We start from the raw sequence: 25356 nt of genomic DNA, 5'->3' as shown, positions 1-25356 counted from the left end.
GAGACCAGAAATTTACTTCAGAACTTAAAGCAAGGGCCTAAACCAACAAACTGAGAACTCTTCTCAGCAGGCCTCAGCATCCTTAAAATCATTTGCAAACTATTCCACAGCCGGGCGAGCTGTCTGAATTCTTTTGCCAAGAACTTTTGCCAGTACCCAGAAAGCAGTGTTACATCCAGAATCCACTTGATCCGGACCGGAAAGCAGAGCAGTATCCAGAACCAGAGGCCGCTGTATCCAGAGAGGCTAGACCAGCAGAGCAGAGCTGACCCAGACCGCTGTGAGCAGAACCAGAGATCCGGATCGCTGTGAGCAAAACCGTTGCCTGATTGACCCGCCGAGCAGACAGAACCGCCGCCAGACGTGGTGACCAGATCCGTGACGAGGCCTTGTTCAAATTTATATTGTGAGTACCTAGCAGAACTGTGCAGAACCAATCTCTTAGTTAAAATAATCTAATCCAAGCTATTTTAACCTAATTAGAACAGCCTCCTAGAAATCGTGTCATCTGTCATTTGTAAAGCTGCACAACTGTCACCTGTCAATTCTGCAGCTGCAAGCTGTCACCTGTCATTTTGAGTTTTACTTTAAATCCAAAAATCTACCCTATACTTTTCCCGCAATCGCGATTTACGCACTCGTGAAATTTACTGCGATTTGCGATTTTGGCTCAATTTCTCCACTTGTCAAAATAGCAGCTCCATTCTTTCCTTTGTTAAAATCCGTTTGCAACCTGGTAATAACTCTTAGAGCATTGCTAAAGTGAGCCTGAACTAATACCAACAAGCATCTCTCACTCACCCTGAATCTCTAGAGGGAATTAAAATCAGTTAGCACATTTTCCCATCCGTTGCCATCACATTTAAAAGCATTTTGGGCCTGTGTTTCAAACTTCTACCTGTTTCCTCTAAGCTTGCCTGGGGGGAACTGCATTTCGTATTGCATTTTGTTGGGATTCTTGAAGACTGTGTGCTCTCCTTCCATTTCTTACATTGCATAGAGGGGGGTGAATTGTCAAGGAAAAGTGATTACATTGTCTTTTGTTGAAGCCATATCAAGTTATTTTCTGTACTGCATTTCATTCATCATGTTTCCTTGAACCATATAAAGCATTCTTTCCCACCTTATTCTTCTGTTCCTATTCATAAGTTACCTCTTGCTGATTACTGCTCATATTCACAAGTGTAATAACCATTATCAATTTATTTATAGAAGTGTGATATATATATATATTGTTTTAATTTTCAAATAAACCTTTTAATTTGCAAAACAAACCTACTTCTTGGCTCAGTGGGGTCAGGGGGATTCTAAGAGAGGGGTGTTATATAAGGGTTGTCATCCAGAGTTCATGAACTGGACCTAAAAATATATCAATAAGGGTTTCCCTCAGCATCCCAGACTAGGCATTGACTTAGCTGTAGTGTTGAAGTGAAGCCGCTTAACAATGCCATTATTGCCTCTTCATGTACTGTTGTTCTGTTGTCCCGGGGTTATTCGGAACGGCTATGTACTATCTTGCAGATGCAATGATTAATTTGAGGACCTTGTGTAGAGCATGTAACTGTGATCTATCCCCGGTCCTGTGGGAGGGGTCAGTTGCCAAGACATGCAAGGCTAATATCAGATTCACTTGTGGGGAGATGGCAAATCCTTGCATTGTTTGTCTATTAAGACCCCATCCCCACTGTAAAATGCAGTGTTACCTGCAGAAGAATGGGGCACATTAACAATGGTTTGCATTTTAAATGACCACCTCCCACTTGTAAGCTTGGTTTAGCTGATTCCCATGTGTTATGCTCACTTTGAGCATCTTTTGCCATGGTTTTCCAAAGTTTATTCGCACTGGTGCATTTTGCAGATGCCCATTTTTTAAATCATGCACATCTTTTTCTTTTGCTTATTTTCTGGTGCATCTTCCAATTGCTCAAGAAAACATTTTGAGAATCAGCCCCAATGAGTTACACCTACTGCAACGTATTGTTGATTCATGTTACGCAATTGCGATTGGAAATTAAACTGACAAGCCATGGCCATTGTGGAGCAAATAGGTCACCTCTCAATAGCATCAACAGTTCCTTCAGATTGGCACTGCTTTTATACACATGTATTCATGTCTACCGTCTTAGTGCACAGTTGGGTTGTCTTTTGTTGCTGGTCTAAAATGGAACTGATAGCTACTGAGAACTGTGTGTTTCTACACAACATACATCATGAACGAATAGGTGACATGTTATTACAATGACACAAGGACATTGACTCCAAAGAAAAACATGAATGGACAAATAATTGTTAAGGATTTTTCCGTGGCAAGAATGACTGAACAGACTATGCATCTTCTCATAAATAGAAAGGCAGAGAGGAGAAAGGACCCACGTGTACAATACTGCAAAGCATCAAGCTCATATATACTTGAAGAGGAGGAAATGGTTATAAACTGTAAACAGTTCATGGTAATTGTTAAGAATACTATTTTGACAGTATGAGTGATTAGCAAATGGTAATATTTATTAACAATCCGTATATTAAACCAACAGACAAAGCAAGTTTAACAAGCAAGTTTAACAATAGCTTCACTTATCACTCCTATCGTTAGGGGCTTCTCTAGCTCCAAATTTTAAGTTGACATAATCGTACTATCAACACCTTTTCAATATTTTTCGTTGACAACATGAAAAAAATACTACAATAAACCTCTTACGTGTATGGTTCAATGACTGCAATGCAACCAAGGTTCAACCATACTAAGGGCCTCATTACGACCCAGGCAGAAAACCATGGTGTTAATAGCACCATGGTCCATGCCGGTAACTTACCGACTCCGCCATGGAGAAAAGGGGAATTACCACCCCATTACAAGGTTAGCGGGGCGGTAATTCCCCCTTCCTCTATGGCCCTTCCCCATTCCCATTTTTGCCCCATAGGGCATAATGGGAATGGGGAAGGCGGTAATTACGGTACCGCAAATTGCGGTACCGTAATTAGCACCAAGGTCCCTTTGCGGGTCCATTCCTTAACGGATGGTAAAACCAGCCGTTAAGGTGGGAACCCGCAAAGGGACCTCGTATTCAGGTGCTAAGGGATTACACATACAGGTACCCTTACCGGTACCGGTAATCCCTTAGCGCCAGGGTCGTAATGAGGCCCCAAGTCTAAAAGAATGAGACTGCACACTGCAGAAAATCAAAATAACTCTTCTCAGTATATTTGTGATTGGTGAGTGTAGATATGAAGACCTTAAATCCAGTTGAAATAGCTATTTAAGTAAGCTTGATTTTGACCTTTTTCATTAGGATTCATAGACCCTTTGAACTAAACCGTTTTGAAGTTGAGTCAGTCAAAGAAAAGCTAGTTCTTCTGAAGTTATAGGTGTGTTTTTTTTAGACAAAAAGAGGGAAGCCCAGAGTAATTAACGCAGGCTCTGTGTGCGCACTGTCAATATTATAAAATAAACTAAGAAACCAGGCTAGTTTGTTCAATATGTTTCAAGTGAAGAAAAACTCAAAAAAAATTCCAAAGGTTGCAGAACAAATCTTTGTAGTAATCCATATACTCCAGGAGGCTGAGAGCAGAAGCAATCAAATGAAAAGGCCAATGAATTTTGGATCGTAGATCCTTTGTCAGGCCAAACTTCTCCCTCTCAATATTCCACCAAAAACATACATAATATTCAAAGTCTGTTGTGTGATCATGTGGATTTCTCACGAGATGGAGCGGCAGATGTTATCCATTGAGAAGGATGGATTTGCCCTGAGGAAGGATCTAGTATTCGCATTGGCCTTTTTGGCTGCGTGCTTCTGTTCTCAACCCCATGAATTAAATGGATAATTAAGAAGGTTTGTTCTACAAACTTCGGAACCTTTCCAAGTACTTCTATGCTTGCAACCTATTAAAAAATCTAAGTTGGTTTATTGTATAACGTTGGATGTGAGCACACAGCACCTGAGTTAGTTGCTCTGCTCATTCGTATTTTTATACTTTACCCAATAATGCCTGTTTGGGGACGGTTGAACTATTATTCTTATTATTCTTATTATTCTTATTATTATTATTATTATTATTATTATTATTACTTTCATGTATTACTATATACCTTACTCTTTCTTAACGGTGCTGGTACCCACTCCTGTTCTTCTTCCTTTAGCCGTTTTTTAGACTAACATAAATAACATGTTGCTGTTGAAAATATATATTAGCTTTGTCTGTGACTGTCTCTTGCTAATATTAGAACAATTAAATGGAACTTGAGGGACGAAGAGCATTTGGAAAGAGAGGGAGTGACTACAGGCTCTCTCTTATAATTAAAACGAGCTACAACTTGCATAAAATATTTCTTGTTTGAAACAATGAAATGTAGCATTATGAAGGGTTCCCTGAGACAGAATATGGTAGAAGTGAAATGCCCCCTAGTGATACAATCACAGCAAGAGTGGGTCTCTAGCCAGTGTAAAAAAAAAGTAGTGCGTGTGTAATTGCTTTTCTTTACAATCGGTTTCAAACTTAGAGCACAAGCTTTCCCTGATTGTGTAATTATATGAAGATAATCAATTACATACCATTTCCACATCTGATACCGGTCCAAAGCTGGTGACATATATGTCTGTTTTGACCTCTGTAACAGGACCTGAATAATTGAAATAAGTTATAAACATTTGATTTTCAGAAAATAAATATGTATACATAATGTGAGAAAACATATCACATTTGCTTGAGGAAAATATGTCAAATAAATATTTTGTTAAGAACCCATCTATCATTAAAACGTCATTAAACCACATGAAGGACATTTTAAAATATGTTCTTTTCAATATGTCTTTATTTTTTAAGAGTTTGTCTTTCTATTTCACCAAAATTATATATTGCCTTTATACCGGGAAACATTTGTTGTATAATGGTATCTTTCCCTTGCATAGCAAAAAATATCTACCACTAATTGTGAGGCCAGGGATTCCACTGAACCCTTAACCTAGTCTGTTCAAATACAGTGGGATATAGCTTTGCTATTTCTAGAGCACAAACCGAGCAGCCTAGATTTCGTTCTGAAGTCTCATGATTCTTGTAGCATACACACGTTAAGACTTCCGAGTACATACAAAGGATGACTTATAAGTGAACGAGTAGAGGATAGTCAGATGCGTGATGCTAGTCTTGAGTATGAAAAGGGCATAACACCGAAAGAGGGAGACTTAGTCATTTTAAATAAGGCGTTGATGAATGTAGATTCAAAATGGAAAATACTTATATACACCAAGATGTAATGAGACATTCACAAAAAGTACATAATTTCATCAATAAAGGCATGTTTACTACATAGGGGGACTGAGCTTGAGTTACGTTTTAGACAGTGTGGGCATCTTTTGAGTTATCTATGATGTCACTCAAGCCAATCACTTCGCACCCCCAGAGCTCACTAACCCTTGCATTCCCAAACCTCTGTTAAATCTGTACTCTGCCTGTAACTCCCTGGGTGTGTCCCTGTGATGCTGGAAATGCCTTATGTAGGCACAGGGCCTCTTAGCCCATGTCCTACCACTTCTATGTGTGTTGAAGAAAGGGGGGTTAGAAGCACCGCAAAAGTTTGACTGCCACGCTTGTGCTTGTTTCCTTGCGATGGGTGCGTGGTAGCAGCTTGTTCTAAGAACCGAATGGGGCAGTGCTCAATGCCCCAGGTGGATTTATCTGTACTCGTGGGTTAAAACCAATGGCACACATGGGACCAACAAGTTCTCCTCATTTTTTGAATTGAGAACCAACAAACTGACCACGAATTCAATTTAATCAAAACACTTAAACTATATGTGCAGCGCCAATTTCACAAGAATCCCCAACAATCCTGCAACTTATCTGTGTGTGTTTTCTCTGTGATTTCTGCAACTGAGGTCCAGCCTGGACCTCTGGCAGTGCTGCTCTTCATGTTTTCATTTTGGTGAAAAAACACCCATGGGGTACCCTTATGGCAACCAGGGCTGGGGGTACACCCTTCTACCCCTTATTTGTGTTTTGAGGCACGTGTGTTTCCCACAGAGCAGGGTATGGGCCGGTGGCAGCTATATGTTTGCTTGGCAGTGGCTCTGAGTGTCCTCCATTTTGGGACACCCATACCCTGCCATAGGAATCAATAGATTCCTGTAGGAAGGCAAGATGGCCCCTGTGGCAGAATATCTAAGGCTTCTCACCACTGATAGTCTTACCTGTTGCAAGGTGAAATAGCCACACGAAAGACCCTGTGGGGGATGTGGAGGTTGAGGTCACCCACTCTGTGAGGATAATCCTGGCTTTTCCCCTCTGCCATCGCCACCTTTACCACTAACGGCCCATCCTCTTCATACTCCCCTTATGGTGAGTGAACCTCTTAAGTGGCACCTCCACATACTTGTCGTTTCCCTGAGCACCCACCCAGTCAGGGCCCAAAGTAAACATCCACTTTAGGGTGCTTTCTGTGGCCCTTCCTCCCTCCCATATGATGGAGATGCCTGATTGCTCCTCCATTACCTTAGTACAGGTGCTGCATAATGTCCTCCACATCCTGCCTCTGTGTTTGGCATTCCTGGGACATCATCTACTGGCCCTGCCTCCTCTCCCACTCCTTAGACATCTCCTAATGTCTTCTCACCCTCACCTACCCCTCGTCCCAGCTCAGATGATTGGCGGTCCTCTGTATCCTGGGCCCACAAATCATTACCCTAAAATCATGCAAGAGAAGTGTAGTTCTTCTTCTCCTTCTCCACCCAGCCTTCTTCCACTTTGTCCCCCAGTTTGATAGATGGAGCACTATTTCAACTGCCATTAAGGCTGAGAAACATGTATGTGAGAACCAGAGCACTGTGATAAAAGAACACAAAAAGGCAAAGGTACAAGGGGAAAAGGCAAAAGGTTATTTTTTTCCTTTTAATGAAGGAAATCGAACATAAGACACTGTCTCAAAATAAACAAACACTTAGACAAAAGGAAACAGAACATTGGCTTTGAAACACACTGACAAAAAGATACTACACGAAGAACAAACAACAAACAGAAAACTGTCCTCCAAACTCCTTCAAAAACATCTAAAACTCACCAAAAGATTCAGCTGCCCTCCAAGTATGAGTCAGCCCTGTGCAACACCTCCCTTCACAGCCTATCAAACCCCATAAAGAAACAGGAAGTGGGCAGGGACATTCGTAGCGGAAAGAGTGCCCTTTAGAAGATTGGCGGCCTTTGATTGGAAGCAATAATTGGACAAACTCATCAAATCACCTGCCTGGGCTCTTATTGGCTTGACAAATCTGATCAATATAGCTGATATTCATTTCGTGTCCATCACTGCAGACTGGACAATGAATTATTGAGCGAGACCTGGAAGCCTGACCCAAATCTGTGAATGATTCATAAGTCTTCAAAATCCCATCCCAGTCTCGCTGTAGGGACAAAACATTTATAAAAGATGGGTCCACTACCGTGGATAAGTTTTCAAAAGGTTTGTCGAGGTCTTTAGCTAAACCTCCAGCAATCAGTTGCTGTCACTTTCAGACCACCACCTAGCCTGTTCCTGCATGAACTATCAACCATAACAGGTCATCCCTGCGAGAAATGTGCCGCACTGCCCATGAATCACCAAGTGAAGCTGCCAACATTTCTAGCCCTCGTACATCACCTCTCTTTCTAATTAACGATCACAAATATTCAAGTACTTCTATTTTCATATTACAGGCCCAACAAAACCAGTAGGGTTATATTGACATGTTATATTCACCTTGAACCTCCAACTACAAATATTACCCTTCACTTAATTTAGTTATTCTTTTTTCTTTTTGACCAATAGACTTTGCAGCTACACTCTTCAGATCTTTATGGGTTCCTTGATCTTCACTAGCAGTGTCCAGAACATCATAACTCACCTTCCTCTCCTGCACTAGTTGACTAGTACACTAGGAACATGCACATACATATCTCGATGCCCCATCACCCAATTTACCATGTCATGATGGTACCTCTGACTTGCAGTGCAGCCGAGTGAAGTTACGGCTGCATCAGCAAGATATCTTACCCATGGAGCACATCATTAGTGTTTTTTTGTGGCTGTCCCTGAGTGCAGGAGGTGCTTGGTGTGAATCAACAAAACACTGTAGGCAGTGCAGAGTGCCATGCGGAGTTCAGCGGAGTGCAATGATGGCAGCTGCTGCAGGAGCAGCGGTGACATCGGTATCTGCACAGCATAACTAACATCTAGGGACAACAATGCCAGTGCCCAGATAAGCCCCCCATGCACTCCTACTCACTTGATCTATTATTACAATAAGGATTTTACTCACTCACTAAAGCATCTGGTGAGACTAGTGACTTACAGGGGAGCCTCAGCAGGGGAATTGCTTGTGTTACAGCGGCTGCTCCAGTTCTACTGACGTAGTGCATTAGTTTCCGGTTTCAATGAACATGCGTTTGCCGTGCCCTGAAGAAAGAGAACTGTAAATATTGGGAGGGAAAACCCTATGGCTCAGCCAGCCTCGGGGCATGAAGAAGTGGTGGAGGGGGCTAAGGAAGGGCAGATAAGTAGCTCACCAGAAGAATATGTCGTGGGAGGCAATAAGATTACGGCATATTTTCCTGCAGCAAACACTGGTAATAAATTATTAAATTAAGTAACTAAAGACCACAGCATGGTAGTTTTGAGCTCTAACAAGATTGCTGAAAGCTCAAGAATGATTGGAGATGCATACCCTCCCCCCTATGTACAATAACAACTCACTATTAAACCTATGGTATTCCTTGCAAAGAGAGTGTGAAGTCCTGACAGGGCCTGAACCGTTGAACTCTGTTATGTTGCCCAGGGAACCTAGTAGGGAAATTTGTCATAAGCAGTTGGAGACTACCAAAATATCAGCTACTCCAGGACTGTTTCAAGAAAGAGTTGGGGATGAGGTTGACACAGAGTATAACAAGGGAATGCTATCTAAAGGGGCGTAATTAGGGACAATGCAATTCACATTGAAAATACTGTTAAAACTCTGGAAAAATCAATGAGACTCTGGGTATGCACACAGATATTCTGTTTACCATAGGAAACGATTCTCTAATCATGATGGGCCTAGATCCTATTTGGGGGAGAATGTCGGATCAGTGGCAACACAAGATTGGACGACTCGGTTCCTGCAAATGCGGACCAGCAGGCCCCACAGTGGGGCGTGGCTCAAGACATGGAATCCACAAAAATGTACTGGAAGGGCCGGACCCCCCTGATATAGATGATGTAGAGTCTATACATAGTCATGGCACAAATTAGTCTTCTGAGTAAGAGAACGTGAAGGTCAATTAAGATCGAGAGAAGTTAATGGGGTACCGGGCTCTAGTCTTGTTAAAGATGATATGGTTTTTGTGATTAAACAGTTATTCCCAAATGTGCTGAGCACAAGGGATACTGAATTTATAGACTTTCTGGATGAAACCAGATTGAACTGTGCTTTTGCTCAATGCGTTTCTACATCAATTGTGAACACGGTTTGACTTATTTACGGGATACAACATTGTTTCCAGACCAAGAGCAGATTACAGGAATAGACTAGCACTACTGTGCCTGAAAGTAACTACTTCCAGAAGTGGTCAAACTATTTCTGCGGCCCTTTTATTAGATCATAAACCCGGCCCTTTCCAAAAAGACTGAGGCAGAGTGATCCTGGCTTGTCAGGCTTCTTCCATCAAATCCTTCTAGGTGGAATTGACAGATAAGCTTGATGTCATGGAACACTAAGAGCCACAGGCAACTTACTGTAAAGAGGCGGGGTGGTGACCTCTTTATGTCTTCTGATATATTTTGTTTGCAGGAGTGCCGGCTGCAATCAAATATTCACGTGGATGGATATATCACATATTGTAAGCAGGTGGTTAAGGTGGAAAGGGGTTGTCTGAAGGGTGGTTTGTTGGTTTGGGTTAAGTCGTGTTGTACCTCCATGATGATTGATACTCCTGGCTGTGATTATTAAAAGTAATTTGTATTGGGGTCATGAGTTATGCGGGGATTAACAAGATACTTTTGTGTGATATATATATGATCCCTCTTGGGGTTTTCAGACTCAGAGCATCATGTCAAATATCTATGAAGTGATGAATGACATGTTATTAAATAATGCTAATTAAATGATCATGTGGCGGGGTGATCTGAATGTCCATGGTGTCAATGAACAGCCAATGCCCATACCCTGGAAATGCCTAGATTTAAACGTGTGACAGCTGGAGGATCTAGCTTCCCAGTTATTGCAGCACAAACTTGGAATGCACTACCGTTTGACCTCAGAAAGGAACAACCATATCCTAAATTTAGACTCAATATAATTAAATGGCTACGAACGAATGACTGTTAGCTTACCTTCTCGGTACCTTGCACTCCTGTCTCTGCTGCATGTCTCTTAACTTGCTTCCTTCTGTATGCCACTGTAACCATCCTGGCAACCTATTTTCAAACTGTGCTTCTTTGTACACATTATGTAACCAAGCTTAAGCTGTCTTGACCTCTACTGCGCCCGGCTACCTAATGGGTTTGGCGCACAATACCAAATAAATAAACAAATAAACAAATAAACAAATGATTCTGTATGTGGTGAACACACATCTGTTGGGTAGCACTAGGTGATGAAACAAAGTCAGGAAAATAGACAAGGATTTAGATGGATTGAGTTTGCCCACCATTGGAAATTAGTGAAGATGAATGGTAGACCTTGGGGTGATAATCCTGGTGGTTACACTTGGAAGAGATTGTGAATCAAATTATGAAGGTTACCTCTGGTTTCATTCCCTACGTAATAATACTATGGTGAGCTGTCCTGTAAAGCATTCTGCTCCTTTTGATGCTCGGATTAGTAAAGCAGAAATGTTCTTGTACAGATAATGTAGACTGGTGTTAAAATACTGTAATGATCAGGTGAAGGCATACAACTTGATTCAGGGACCTGAGACAATAATTGGGTGAAGGCACATAGGTGATCAGTGAAATGCAATTTGAATACATTCTGGAAGGTCTTAAATGTTGAGAGAGATAAAGATGCAAAAACGCTACTTAACCATATAGGAGAGGATACAGGGGATTGTTTTGTGGGGGAAACCATTGATAGTTGTATGAGGACAACTGTAGAGGTTAGATGCTGTGAGAGGGATCTTGATATCTCACAAGAGTACATATTTAAATGCATAAAGAGGTTAGAGACCTCTCAAGCCCCCATCCCAGATGGGCTGCCTAACTTGATCCTTAAAAACACAGACTATTGCTCCATTAGACTATATTGGTTATGTAAAATTGTGTTGGAAGGTGGGAAAAACCTATGCATAACCTGTGCATAAAAAGGGACACCGGGGCGACCCAAGGAATTAGGTTGTGGACTTCATTAGAAACCAGTTCTAAACTATTTGCAAAATTTGTATTGAAAGTATTGTCAGCAGGGGTTGAAAATCATAGCTTGCTAAGCCCTTTTCACACAGCCTTTAGAGCAGGAAATGCGACTATGCATAATAATAAATACTGAATGTTTAAATTGTCAATGCATATAGGAATGATAAACCCTCTTTGCATATTGTTTTTATCGACTTGAACACTAAATTCGATACTGTAAATAGAACTAAGCTCTGGACCAACCTTATGGTGTCTGGTCTGCCCGAATGGTTGATTGGGTATTTAATTTAAAGTTAAATAGCCATGGCCTACCTTCCGGAGGGATAGGAATGTTTAGTGGTGTGAAGCAGGGGTGCACCTTGGCTCCCATGCTTTTGAATATATATGAATCAAACAAAAAAGACATATTCATGGCGGGCGACAATACTCACCGAAAAATTGGTAACACCCACATACTCTGGTTCGCATATGCCGATGACCTTTTAATAGTGGATAATACTTATGTAGGATTAAAGCAAAGCACAGCTAGACTCTGTGACTATGCTCAATCCAATGACCTTAAAATGAATGTGCCAAGATGAAATATATGCAGCGGTCGGTGTGTACGAAAAGAAGTAGTGGAACTATATTCTCTACCAGCCTGCACAGCTCCCCACAAACCCAATCGCCACCCCCCCCCACGCAAAATACAAACCCGAAAACACATGCTCCTGCTGTTTAGGGGAACTCTCAGTGCAGTGCACCGAAAGTGAAAGCTTCTACTTCTTCCTTTTTAAAACGGTTTCTTTTTAAAATAAAAGTATAGGAACTGTAAAACTTAATTAAAAGAAGGAGAGGAGCACTGCTCCCAACCGCTCCCGCCCACTCCGACCACTGAATATATGAGAGTTGGCTGTTGTAATAAGAACTTTGACTACATTCCGTCTCCTTTTGGCAGTATCTTGCGATCTCAAACACCTACTTTGGCTATGACATTTCTGATAAGGGTGATAATAATGAAATGCTACGTAATAAAGAATTAAGGGTGCTCTCCATGATAGGCGTTAGATTAAAGTCACAGTAACATTTCGAATATGAGTGTTTGGCACGCAACTCATAATTGTTTTTATAAGTATTAGCATTCCCGAACACAGCTGTGAGTTCAGCATCCAAGTAAGGAGCTGCTACGTCCCACGCCCAACATGTGAAGACATCTATGTTTATATATGCCAGTAAGATATCCAAAATGATGCCTGCGTCAAACATTATATGTGGAGCACAATGCATGCCTTCTTACCCATCCTGAACAAGGGGATAAGGACTTTAGTGTAAGCCCTAAAGTCTCCACATTCAGACTGTATTCATACATGAATCGAATAACTAAACAGTCATCAACTAAGAATAAGGAGTCAAATCAATAGTTCTGCTATGAGTATGGGTTCTGAAGCATACACCCCTATTTGCTCAGGCCCACATAAGTAGCCACTTGGAGACACATGCCCCAATTTCAAGCTGCATAACCAGCAGAATGCTATTAGGAATAATATTATGGAAGTATCCTTTCAGGTTTCAAGAGAGTTATCCCCTTTATCTTCGTTCAAGAGCAACTCGATTCCATGTCAAAGATAACAAGTTGAGCATGTGTTGTAATACAGAAACCAATGACTCAAATAGATGTAATTTCGAACTCATGACCTTAGGGAGTATAACAATAGCCCCTAATCACCATGTTGCACAAATAGGCACTAAGATATGAAGAGATAAGGGATTTAATGGTGTCCATGTGAGTTTTGCACTTACTCACACTGAACACTATGGGCCTCATTACGAGTATGCCGGTCCAGAAATAGGGGTGCCGGTCGAGCATTCTCTGAGTTGCGATGCCGCTAACACCATCACCGCAACTGACCTACTTATCCGGCAACACTGTGACCGGAATCTGTGGCAAAATGCGTCAGCCGTGCTTGAGACACCAGCATGGCGTAAGTGCGTGCACATTCCGAGCACCATGTACACGAAACACTGCCATGGACATGCTGGTAACATCGGGAAATCTGCGCCGGAAACACCAGCATCGCGGACCAGGCATTAACTAGAGTCAGGTGTGCAGAAACAGCCCACAGGTGGCCAACATCAGCCCAGGTGGCCCCAATGAGCACTGCAAAAGTACAAAAGGACCACTCCAAAGACCCACACCCCTTCCAACACTACCATGCTAGCAGTAGCAGTACTGGAGCTGGAGGCCCTGCATGCATGCCTACTACTTGTAGAGGCAGGAAGGCAGAGAATGCGACAGAAGCCCTGCACAGAGGCCCTGCAAAACAACAGTGACCAGCAGGTTGCAGCCCACAGGCAGCCACCTATACGATGAATAAGGGCCACACCGTTCAACCTGAGCCAAACCCAGATCCACACCCTGTACCAGCTAGACTGGGACACCATCACATCCATAGTGGATCTGATCCATGATGACGTGGTCAGCCTCATACAGATCTGGACAGCCATCCCCCCTTGCTCAAGGTGGTGTCTGCGCTATACTTCCTAGCCACGGGCAATTACCAACACACTGTGGGTGAACTGCATGGGCTATTGCAACCCTGTTTATCGCTTTCCTGTTTCAGGTCATTGATGCACTCCTGTGGCACGTGGTAGATTACATAGGCCTACCCAGAACAACTGAACAGGTCAATGCCATGAAAATCGAATTCCAAGCCCTTGCTGGCATGCCCACTGTGATAGGTGCATTGGACTATATACATTGGAAGCTGGCGGCCAGGAATGCCATTGAGGCAATGTACAGGAACCCGAAAACTCTACCACTCACTCAATGTGTAGATGGTGTGTGATGCCGGCCACCTCATCACCGACTGCTGTGCCAGATTCCCTGGTTCAACCCACAACTCCATGGTGCTGCAGAACTCCACGCTGCCAGGGTACATGGCACGTCACAGCAGAGAGTGTACCTGGCTGTTTGGTGAGTGTATCTCCCAAATCATGTGCACTGTTGAATAGGGGTAGGATACAGCACAGCGTACCTGGCTGTTGGACGACAGTATCTACCAAACCATGTGCACTGGTGAATGGGGCAAGGGGGCAGGATATACCATGCCATACCTGGCTGTTGGGTGAGTGTATCTGCCAAAGCATGGGCACTGTTGAAGGTGGGGGGGGCAGGATACACCATAGTATACCTGGCTGTTGGGTGAGTGTATCTACCAAATCATGTTCACTGTTGAATGGGGGTGGGAGGAATACACCATAGCATAACTGGCATTTGGGTGAGTGTATCTACCAAAGCATGTGCAGTGTTGAATGGTGGGATATACAACACCTATCAGCAGTGCATGTGTGCAATGCAATGTCCAACACAGAAATATTGTGCCTGAGTTCAAGGCCTTGACTGGCGTGTGTCAATTGTCCACACAGATCATGCACATGCATAACAACATCAAAACTGTACTGCAACATCAAACGCACTACATGTACCAGAATGCATCACACCAATGTCCCAAAACCCAGCACAGACACACTCAGCACAACCCACTCCACCTGCTGCAGAGACTAATCATTCTTATGCATCACATCACCCCCATACCACTAGCATTCCGCACACCAGGTAGCCAAGTCCCCTGCCTGTTTCAAGTGCACATACACATATGAATGTGACCTGAAGTGCAAAAATGTGTGATATGTTCATCATAGAACTATAGAATTGGAACACAATAAAAACACACACCAGTCTCATATATGTGTGTTGTAGTGAAAGGGTCGGAGGTGAAGGTGGGTGTGAATGGGCCATGGAAAAGTTACAGAAAACCACACACCCACCACGCATATTGAGAAGCCTTATTGGCTTGGTGGCAATCATTAGGTAATCATTAGGCTGTCATCGCCTTCCCCATCCATTCAATTCCTCGTATGGTATCGTTCTGCGAATATATCCACATCCATAATTTTGGCATAATTTTTGATGCTGTTCAACCACTCCCAGACAGCACGTCATGTATATCAGAATGCAAGTATACCTTCAGGCATGACTGAATCCCAAAAATATATTAAATCTCATTTTAACAGAGATTAACATCCTTACCAGTGTCAACCCTGCCTACCAAATCTGCGGCCCGGCAGGGTCTACCTTGTCGGGCACACCGGCTGTGTCAGGCCGAATACTATTTTGCAGGCTGAGAAACATTGCCACCTGGTGATGCACTGGCACACTTACACCCGGGCAAGCCACGATTGCGTTTAGAACCTGTCATTACATTGACATTGATGAGTGCAGACATAAATCCCTAATATCACCCTGATCCTATGCAAAATGGTCCATACAATGCATGGACATCCATTCACAGTGACAATGTGCATGTGAACATGCCCAAATATGACATATGCTACGTCACCATTAGCATGTGTAATTTTGCATTGCTTAGTGAACACTATGCAGACTGTACCAAAATGAAACGGGCACAACAATGACCTTCTACCTTTTCGGTCGCTCCCATGCAGGTGCTGCTGGATATCCCCTGATGCCATGGCTGATGACCCCCATGAGGCAGCCATAGAACCAGCATGAGCAGGGATACAACCGTGCTCACATCCGTATTCGTTGTGCGATAGAGCAGACATTTGGCCTGTTAAAGTCAAGGTTCCACTGCCTGAGCAGATCGGGGGGAGCACTTATGCACAGCCCTATGACAGTGGGCAAGATAGTCATGGCCTGTGTTTTGTTGCACAACATGTGTATCAGGTGCACCATCCCACTGCCCCCCGATATGGAGATGCAACCACCAGAGGCGGAGAAGGATGCCACTGATGATGAACTGCCTTTGGCACATCGCAGGGATGCAATGAATGGCTGTGTTGCATGTGATTACCTGATTTACCACTATTTTTTAGCACTTCACACATGCACGTGGCACATGCCAGCTAACACACTTGGCACTGCACAGTAAATAAATTATTCACTTAATCAATGTCCTATCATGATTTCAATGCAACACCAACTGTAATGTGTATAATGAAATGAGTCACAAATGGGGAAAAACAATAACTGCCCAAACTATCTCTCCCCACTCCCATTCCCCAACTATCCCTCCCCACTTCCCCTTTTCAACTATCCCTCCCACTACCCCGCCCCAACTATTCCTCCCCAATCTCCATCCCCAACTGTCTCTACACAGCTCCTGTCATGTCCTGCATGGAGTACTTGCACAAGTCACAGACAGGGCACATGTGTGTCCTGGGCCTATTTACGTCCCCTTTTTGTGACTGGTGTGCGGCAGTGTGCCATGCTTAACAGCCACATTGAATCCCACCTTGGGCTTCTAGGCACGGAACTAGCAGGTGTTGAACTAGTGGATGGTGTGTGGACCAATTCCGTGGGCTATCTGTCTAGGAATGCCTGGAGGAACATATCCATTGTCTCAGCAATTGATGAAATCACACTGTTGCCCTCCCGTACCCTCATGGCTATCTGTACTATAGCATTTGTACACTGGTCAAGTGCATGAGAATTCTTATGCCCACTAGCCTGCACACTCTCCTGCATCACCTGCACCTTCTGGAGGTGCTGCTGCACTAGGGCAGTCAAGGCAGCCTGGCGTTACTCCGTGCTCCTGAGTCTGCCATCCATTTCCCTCACACTGGGGAAGAGTGAGCATTGTGGCTCATTGGGGCCATGGGGATGAATAACAATGGCTCATCGGTGCTGTGGTCAGTGGTCTCCCATTTGTCCACTCCGCCGTTGTCTGCTATGTCCTCTGCACTGGACACATGTGCATCTGGCTGGTGTGGTGGTGGTGGTACTGCAGCAGCCGGGGCTGCCTGGATGGGTGCAGCTGGGGTGACCAGTGCTGCCAGGATGGCTGCAGTTGGGGTGACCGGTGATGGCTGGATGGGTGCAGCTGGGGCAACCAGTGCTGCCTCAACAGAGGCAGCTGGGGAGACCAGTGTTGGCTGGATGGGTGCAGCTGGGGTGACCGTTGCTGCCTCAACGGGTGCAGCTGGGGTGGCAGTGGCAGTTGTGCCTGTTGAGACAGTGGTGTCCTGGGTGCAGGTGGTGGTGGTCCATTGGGCCCTGCAGCGTCAATGGGTGGAGCCCCTTGAGGTGCTTGGCTGCACCTCTTCATTGTCAGATGATATGCCTCAGGGAGTCAGAAACACATGTTGTCAGTGAATAGTCTGGGTTGATGAGGCAGAGATACATGCATTATCTTGGTTGTCCCTGTGCTGTGTCGGGACATGGTGGGGTACATGGCATAGCACACATATGCTTGTGTCATGTGTACTCTGTGGGTGGATGTGTGATGTTCGTACATGGTAGAGCAGTGTGCCAAGGATACTGTGGTGGTGTACTGACAATTGCTGGGTATGGTGTTAGGGGTGTGACCTTGATGCTGTGGGATGTTGGGTTGGGTAGGGGTGTGGTATGGATGGGGTCAGCATGTGCCTGCTGCCTGTAGCACTTACAAGCATAAGTGGGTTGGGCTGGCTGGGACAAGGAAGTCACATGTTGCCTTTCTGTGTGACGCTGGTCATTTGTGGGTGGAGATGGGGCTTAACACTGATTTTATTTTGTGCCAGGTGGAAGCACGGCGGGCACACGTGCTTTAAGCTGTGGCAGTGTGATTTGTGTTTGTGTGGAAGCAGAAGCATGTGCTGTTGGCAGTACAGGGTGCCTTTGCTGTGTTCTAGGTGTATTAGTGGTATCAGTCATACTTTGGGGGACAAGGTGTATGTCAGTGTATACACCCAGGTTGCTGGTCTCTAGGGGTGGGTCATGCAGAGTATTTTTGGTGTTGTGGAAGATGCACTTGACAATCATGTCATATGTTTACATTACATTGGGGTTGCGTGTACTCACCACCCTCTTCAGGTGTCTCGGCTCCAGCTCTGCAGCACTGAGCCCTTTGATGGCCTCGAGGTGCAGCACACTGCTGTATATCTCCGCACAAGGCAGGAGGCGTATTGGGAATGTGCTCACTCCTCCTGTGGCCATGTCCTGTCTGCGCTAGTCCGTGAGGATGTTGCGGACCCTCAAATTAATCACAGGTCATCCCAACTATTGTGGCAATCTCGCACTGTGCGGGGGGTTGTGCCGACTGCAGAGACCTTCAGGACCACCTCTTCCCAGATGCTCTTCTTGCGCACCTTGGCCTGCCTGTGCTGGGCATTTGAGAAGAATTCTGCAGCATGCTGGACAATGGTGTCCGCTAGCATGTTCAATTCTGCCTTACTTAAGCGTGGCTTGCACTTTCGGGTCTCACAGACTCTTGATGTCATGGTCAAAGTGGTGTTTCTGTGGTCATGAGGGGTGGATGTCACCTGTGCTTTCAGGATTGCAATGCATTGTGTTTTTTTAATGCCCACCAGCCGATTTCCTGTTCTGGCAATCACTTTGTTTCCGGTCACGGTATTTGCGGGACCACTGTTAATGGTGCTGGTGACTCCAGGACCGTTTTGCCGGATTCAGATTCACAGGCACGAGGATGACAGTGTTGTAATATTTGGGGGGTTTTGATGGTGTTTCCGGCCTGCCGGTGCCACCATTTCTGGGATGACGGAATTCATGTGCACGACAAAACGTAATAATCCGGAGATTCCAGCATCACGGGTTGCACCGGCATGCCAGAAACTCAAATTTCTTACTGGCATTCTTGTAACGAGGCCCTATAGGTTCTAAGTGCAAGTATATATGTGGCAAGTATTCCTTATATCAATGTATCTTGACTTATATTTCTCATACCTCTCTCTCCCTAACAAACCTCCCCTTAACCAACCCTATGCCGTCCTTATGTGTTATAATGTTGTGTTTGAATAATCTTTTCTTTCTTGTCATTTCTTTTGGTTAATATCCTGGACTCATCATGTATTTATTATTTTTTACTCAACATTGCTTGGCATTATGATAATGTTTTTGTTTTCTATATCTTAATTTTCCCAATTTCATTATTTAACACCCTTATGGTATCAATAACATCTGCACATTTTTCGTGATATGATACATCATGGTTTTTATTGGATGATGGTTTATATGTATCTTCATCACATTACATTGCTGTTGCAAAAACTGATGTGGTTGACACAACCAACCCAGTTTTGACAAAGACCCAAACACGGTCGAAACACATGTCAACATGTGGGGCTATTGAGATAATAATGCTAAATGGGCAGTAAAGGTACAGGACTTTGAAATGATTATTTAATAAGATACAAATCCACACAACAACTGAGAGACTGGCACCTCACAGAGGTACCAGTTCAGAACCTTTTGTTTATTCAGGGTATGGGTATACCTTAAGGTACCTGGAGGGATCGAACAGTTGGCACAGAGTGACAAAACATACCCGTCATTTGTATACAACAGGGCTATCTAGTCCCATTTATTATTCTTTATTTTTTGAATAGCACGAGAAACAAGCCTAGATTCTGGCTTCAAAAAAGATCAGTGTTCATGCTGTATCAACGTGAGTCCAGCAGGCGCTGTAGCATAACTCACGCTCTTTGGTAAGATCCATTATCAGAATGTGTAGTAATCCAAATTGACGTTGTATTGTACCTAAACCTGGTTACCCCTTAATCATTCTCTCCCTTTCTGTGCATTTTTGCACATTAACATTCTATAGTAAAAAGCCGGTCACAAGCACTATGAACAACATAGTGGTTCTTGTGGTTTTCACAAGACCTGTTTGTCATGAGAAGACAAGTGTAAGCTGAAACATGTAAACAAGGACTTATGCTTTATTCAAAATGGATGCCTATCCATTGGCACTTTTTGAAGTCCTCAGCACAGAAGAGGTATTTTCCCAAATAACTAAGGACTTTTCCTCGCTCACATTGTTGATAATTTCACAGTCACTTGCCTGCCCCTTACACATTGTGTATGTCATTGTGTATCGATAGGTACCACACACCACAGTCTTCTTTCCAATACCTGATGAAATCCTCATCAAGTTTGCACCTTTTACAACTATACAAGCCCTGAAGAAAAACCCATTACCAACATAGAGGGTTGCAACATGTAGGGTCGAGTCAGATAAATAAGACACAGAAGAATAAGGGTCTATAATGGGAGATAGTATTTAAAGGAATGGTTCGCCCAAACATTTTTATTTCAAAAATAGATAGGCAATATAAAATAAAAACGATTGGCATTTATTTTTTTCGAAGTCCCTATGTAAAATTTTGAGCAATTCAAGCTCAAAAATTGAAAAAGCAAGCACATGGGCGCATCCATTTTGTGAAATGGCTGCCCGCCTGTGCTGGCTTTTGCTTTTGCGGCACTAATGAAGGAAAAGCCAGCCAGCTGTAGTAAACAAAAACTACTACTGGGTGGCTTTTCCTTCATTGGTGCCGGGACTCGGAGGACGCGGACCAGAGACTAAAGGCAGAAAAGCTGCATCTCGGTAAGTGCTATTTATTTATTTTTTTAAAATAAGCACTAGCTGCAGTTATTTTTCTACGTTTTCTGGGCTGGAGGAGCCACGGCAGGCAGAAACACAATGTGGTTGTGTTTGAAAATGCTGCGGTTTTTCTTTCTAAGTTTCTCAGGCTCCTCCGGATCAGAGGAGCCTGAGAAACTCAGAAAGAAAAACCGCAGCATTTTCAAACACAACCGCGTTGTATTTATGTTTGCGGTCGCTTCAAAAGCTACCGCACACATAAATAGAACGTTCTTAAAGCTCCTCCAGCCCGGAAAACGCAGCTAGTGCTTATTTTTAAAAAAATAATAAATAGCACTTACCGAGATGCAGCTGCAGGTTTTCTGCCTGTAGTCTCCGGTCCGCGTCCTCCGAGTCCCAGCACCAATGAAAGAAAAGCCACCCAGTGGTAGCTTTTGTTTACTACAGCTGGCTGGCTTTTCCTTCATTAGTGCCGCAGAAGCCAAAGCGAGTACAGCGGCGGGCATCCGTTTCACAAAATGGATGCCCCCATGTGCTATCTTTGAACTTGAATTGCTCAAAATTTTACATAGGGACTTCAAAAAAAAAAATGACAATCTTTTTTTTTTATATTGCCTATCTATTTTTGAAATAAAACATTTTGGGCGAACCATTCCTTTAAGAGATGTTGTCCATTGATAGTGCTTCTCCAAGATTGGTGCTTCAGTTTAACCAAGAATTAAATTGAATTTTGCGATTTTAAATTTTTTCATGTTGTCATTTGTAAAAGGCAAGTAATATGTATATGTGTGTTAGGACACCACTGTACTTTATTGGTCTAGGTACCCCTCTACAGGTACCACTCTATACATGTTATAAATGTTTAAATGTTTTTTTTAATTCAATGACCAATATAAAATAGTGAACAAAATTATTACTATCCAATTTCTTAAGGTATATTGGTTTTCCAAAGACACATTCACAAATATTAGGTGGCAGTTAACACGCACAAGGATAATTAGATGTTTGCAGAGCTGGAAGAGTCTTGCACTCAATAAGCAGGTTTACCGTGTTTGTAACACTAAGAATGGCACAATTGAAACTAACAGACATATTTTCACAGAGGCGGCTACCTTTATATGAAAGATATTTAGCTACATTTGTGAGTAAGCTGGAAAGTATCCAGAGAGATATGCTTGGGGAAGGTGTTTAAAAGGCAGCAGCCTGGGCCCTGACCCTGGCAGTATCCAATTAATGGTTAAGGATAGAAAAGGAAAGTTTTGGTCTTATTGAAATCTTGCATGGATAGTAGCAACATGTGTATATTATTTTATAGATAATTGTTGAATTTTTAAAGTGATATTCATTTACTGTTTGAGATTTATCTTTAGGTTTGGGGTAAATTATCTAAACATAATGTATTGGACAATATTATGTATGGTTACATTTTAAAGAATAGCAGATTTAATATTGGTACTAATATTTACATTGTGATTTTATTCTATATGTTTTTAATGGTAATGATATAGGTCTTCGCTGTGAATTGTTTATTTATGATGTTTTTATGATGTTTATCTTATGATAATAGTGTAAAAAGTTGCTTTTGCAACTGATATGCACTTTTATGTTTAAACAAAGAAACTCTGACTCCTGCCCTGCCTATCATGAAATGATGGAATTAGTTCAGTTTCATTTGATCCATTTATTATGTAAACCATTCTACTAAGCCGCTGCCATGTGACCATGTCAGCACTACTACTCACTGCTAATCTATTTTCTCCCTGACTTAGCAATGCCACATTCCTGGAGCACCCATTCTTATGCCAAAGTATCTTTTGCTAAGCATGCCTTTTTTACATCATTCTCCCTCTATGACTACTTTAATGTTCAATGAAGTCTATAACCATAATTCCTTAACGTAAATGAACATTTTGCTTTATTCTTAAGTCATATTATTACTTGATTCAAACAATTTATCATCAATTTGATTGTTTTACCAAAAACATGTCGCAATGAATATTATACTGTAACCGTCAAATAAGATCCTTAAAAACCAATTCCTAGAAAATATTGCCAAATGTGACAGCATCTTATCACATTTTCAACTCCCAGTATGGCATTACTAGAAACAAAAAACACAATTGCTTATCATTACTAAGAACAATGCAAAGTATTGAAACTAGGATATAAACTTGACTATCGCCTTGTCACCTAAAACATGTCAGCATTGGAACATCCCATAATCAGCTGGTGCAATTGTAAAGAAGTCTTGGGTTTCTTTAGTTTTTCATCTTCTCTTTTTCCATCCTCCTCTATCAAACTGACCCACATACTATTTTGCATCAACAATTACATAATTGTTTAAAATGAATATACCTGCTGTTTGGATTGCACTAATAGATTTTCCAAACACAACCCCATTACAATACAAAATGGTGTTACCCAATTTTCACAGAAGAAGCCATTAAGCTAAACACATGTTAGCAATACTGGTCATGCCACCATCACTCGCCACCTCTCTATTACAACTTAACAAAGACTAAGCACCATGGATTACATACTCACATAAATCTGTAAATGTATTCAGGACTAACCTTGCGTTTTCATAGTAGAATAGAACTACAAGGCAACTTCATCAGCATATAAGCACTTTTCAAAAATCCTAATGTAATCAATTTTTGAACTTTGTCCTGGCACCTATGTGTATGCCTTTTGTAGCCCTGTTGAACTGAGAGGAAAATGACGGACATAGACAACAGAAATAACTCTCAATTCACCATATCCAAGGCCTTTTTGCAACAAGGAACAATTTGGCTGCTAGAATGTAATTATTCTATGCTTAATGGATAGCCCCCAATAAATACATAAGATAAGGCTAACCCGTATGTGTTCTCTGCTCAGTTTAAAAAACAAAGCTTCATAAAAGCAACTATTTTTTGCATGGATTGGAAGAAATCTAAATTCCAAAGACGGACACAAATTGAAACCAATGTTTCATGTACTTATTTATATTTCTTATGTTTTCTTCATACATTTTTTTTTCACAAATGCAAAAATAGCAAATTCAAATACATTATTGCAACACTTCAATTCAATAAATCATACTCAATACTCATTTAATCATTAATGAAATTCATCTATATCAACCGACTAATTCAGTCATTTAACTTTTTTTTAAAAATAGTGGTCACCCGTCTTACATAACCCATAATGAGCATAACATTCATACACAGCCAGTCATATTAGAACATCAATCATATCATAGTATTTATCTCCATCCATTAGTTTAACAGTTCAAGCATTTTTGTATCTGAAGCCAAAGATCGGCTCAAAGTTAATACAATAGTTTCAAAAGTCTGTGAATATGATCGTGTCATGCTGATTCACAAACTGTTCCAGATTACACATATATAGAGATCCGAGTTTTGCACATTCTGTAAACACATACTTGGCCATTACCGGCTTATGAGGTAGCTTGCATATGCAGCAAAACCCAAGCTCAAGTAGAAGAGTGTAAGCCAAATACTGTAAGCAACGGAAACTCATTGGTGCACAACTGAAGAATCAATTTTCGTACTGCCGGATTTTGGCACTGGAGCAAACAGGACTGTGTCCTCTAAAAGTTATAAACCACAGTAGAAATGCATTAATAACTCTGTAGCTAGGCTAATGTAAAAAATTGTTGACCCCGTCCCAAAGATACAGTTTTCTTTTAAATGATTCCTTGAGCACAACGTAATTCTTTTCATGGTCAAAAAGCGGTACCCAATTTATACTTTCAAAGAGCTCAATATTTAACTCTTTGAAAAGTAGTGCACTCAGTGCCATAGCTTTTGAGCTTTTGCCTATTTTTGCAAGCAGCAGGCATTTGGGCAAAGCCCTTGATTTAATCTAAAGCTCTCCTCCCTTTCTCAGGGCGTGCCCGCTCATGGAAACTAAACCTACTTCAAGTCTCAGGCTTCATGGGGGTGGATGGAGGCTAGTTTAAAATGTTCCGCTAAAAGTATCCGTCCAGGTGGTTCAACCAAGAGGTGTCTTTCATTGTCAAAGCCTCAAACCCATAGAGTACTGTTGGGCAATAGTACTGTTTGTATAGGCTCAGAATGTTTTCTAGAGAGTAACCTGCAGTCCGTTCTGCGAATCGATAGAAGAAATTTGTGAGCTGCCATGTTTTTCTACTAACTTCTTTTATCAAAGAATGGTCAGCTTGGGCACTCATCTCATGGCCTAAATAAGGGTAGTTTCCAGTGTAACCAATAGTGTCTAACAATGTTACCATTGAAACTCTGTTAATTTTCAGTTGCGTGTGGCGAAAGTTCATTTAACATGCTCTTCATGCCTGAATAAGTCTGGACAAAAATGAACAAATCATCAGCATATAACATATAACATCCTAACCATTCACAAGTCACCAATCTTCGGGGGGCAGTTGGCCTTATTATGCAGTCGTGGTGGCAGATCTGCAAGATATGAGTTAAACAACAGGGAAGCCAGCACACAACCTTGCTTGACTCCCCTGTTGATGGCAATGGGAGCAGATAAAACTCCCTGGTAGTCCAAGCGAACCCGTGCCTTTGTATCACTGTGTATTAATTTGATTATTTACAGGGACCAGTTTGGGCAGCCCAGCTTATCCAATTAATG

General features: G+C 42.4%; 1 protein-coding gene across 3 annotated transcripts in view; it reads right to left on the bottom strand.

Annotated features, from left to right (window-relative positions):
* The window catches only part of GABRA4 (gamma-aminobutyric acid type A receptor subunit alpha4), a 654190-nt gene that overhangs the window by 568140 nt on the left and 60694 nt on the right, over window positions 1-25356 (bottom strand). For all 3 annotated transcript variants that reach the window (XM_069631719.1, XM_069631718.1, XM_069631720.1), the window contains exon 3: window positions 4554-4621. In XM_069631719.1, coding sequence (XP_069487820.1) covers window positions 4554-4621 — 68 coding nt within the window. The remainder of the gene's footprint in view (window positions 1-4553; window positions 4622-25356) is intronic.

This window comes from Ambystoma mexicanum, chromosome 6q (assembly GCF_040938575.1).
Source record: "Ambystoma mexicanum isolate Mex_15411 chromosome 6q, UKY_AmexF1_1, whole genome shotgun sequence".
In the NCBI taxonomy this organism is placed as follows: domain Eukaryota; kingdom Metazoa; phylum Chordata; class Amphibia; order Caudata; family Ambystomatidae; genus Ambystoma; species Ambystoma mexicanum.
This window is presented reverse-complemented; position numbering and strand designations above follow the sequence as displayed.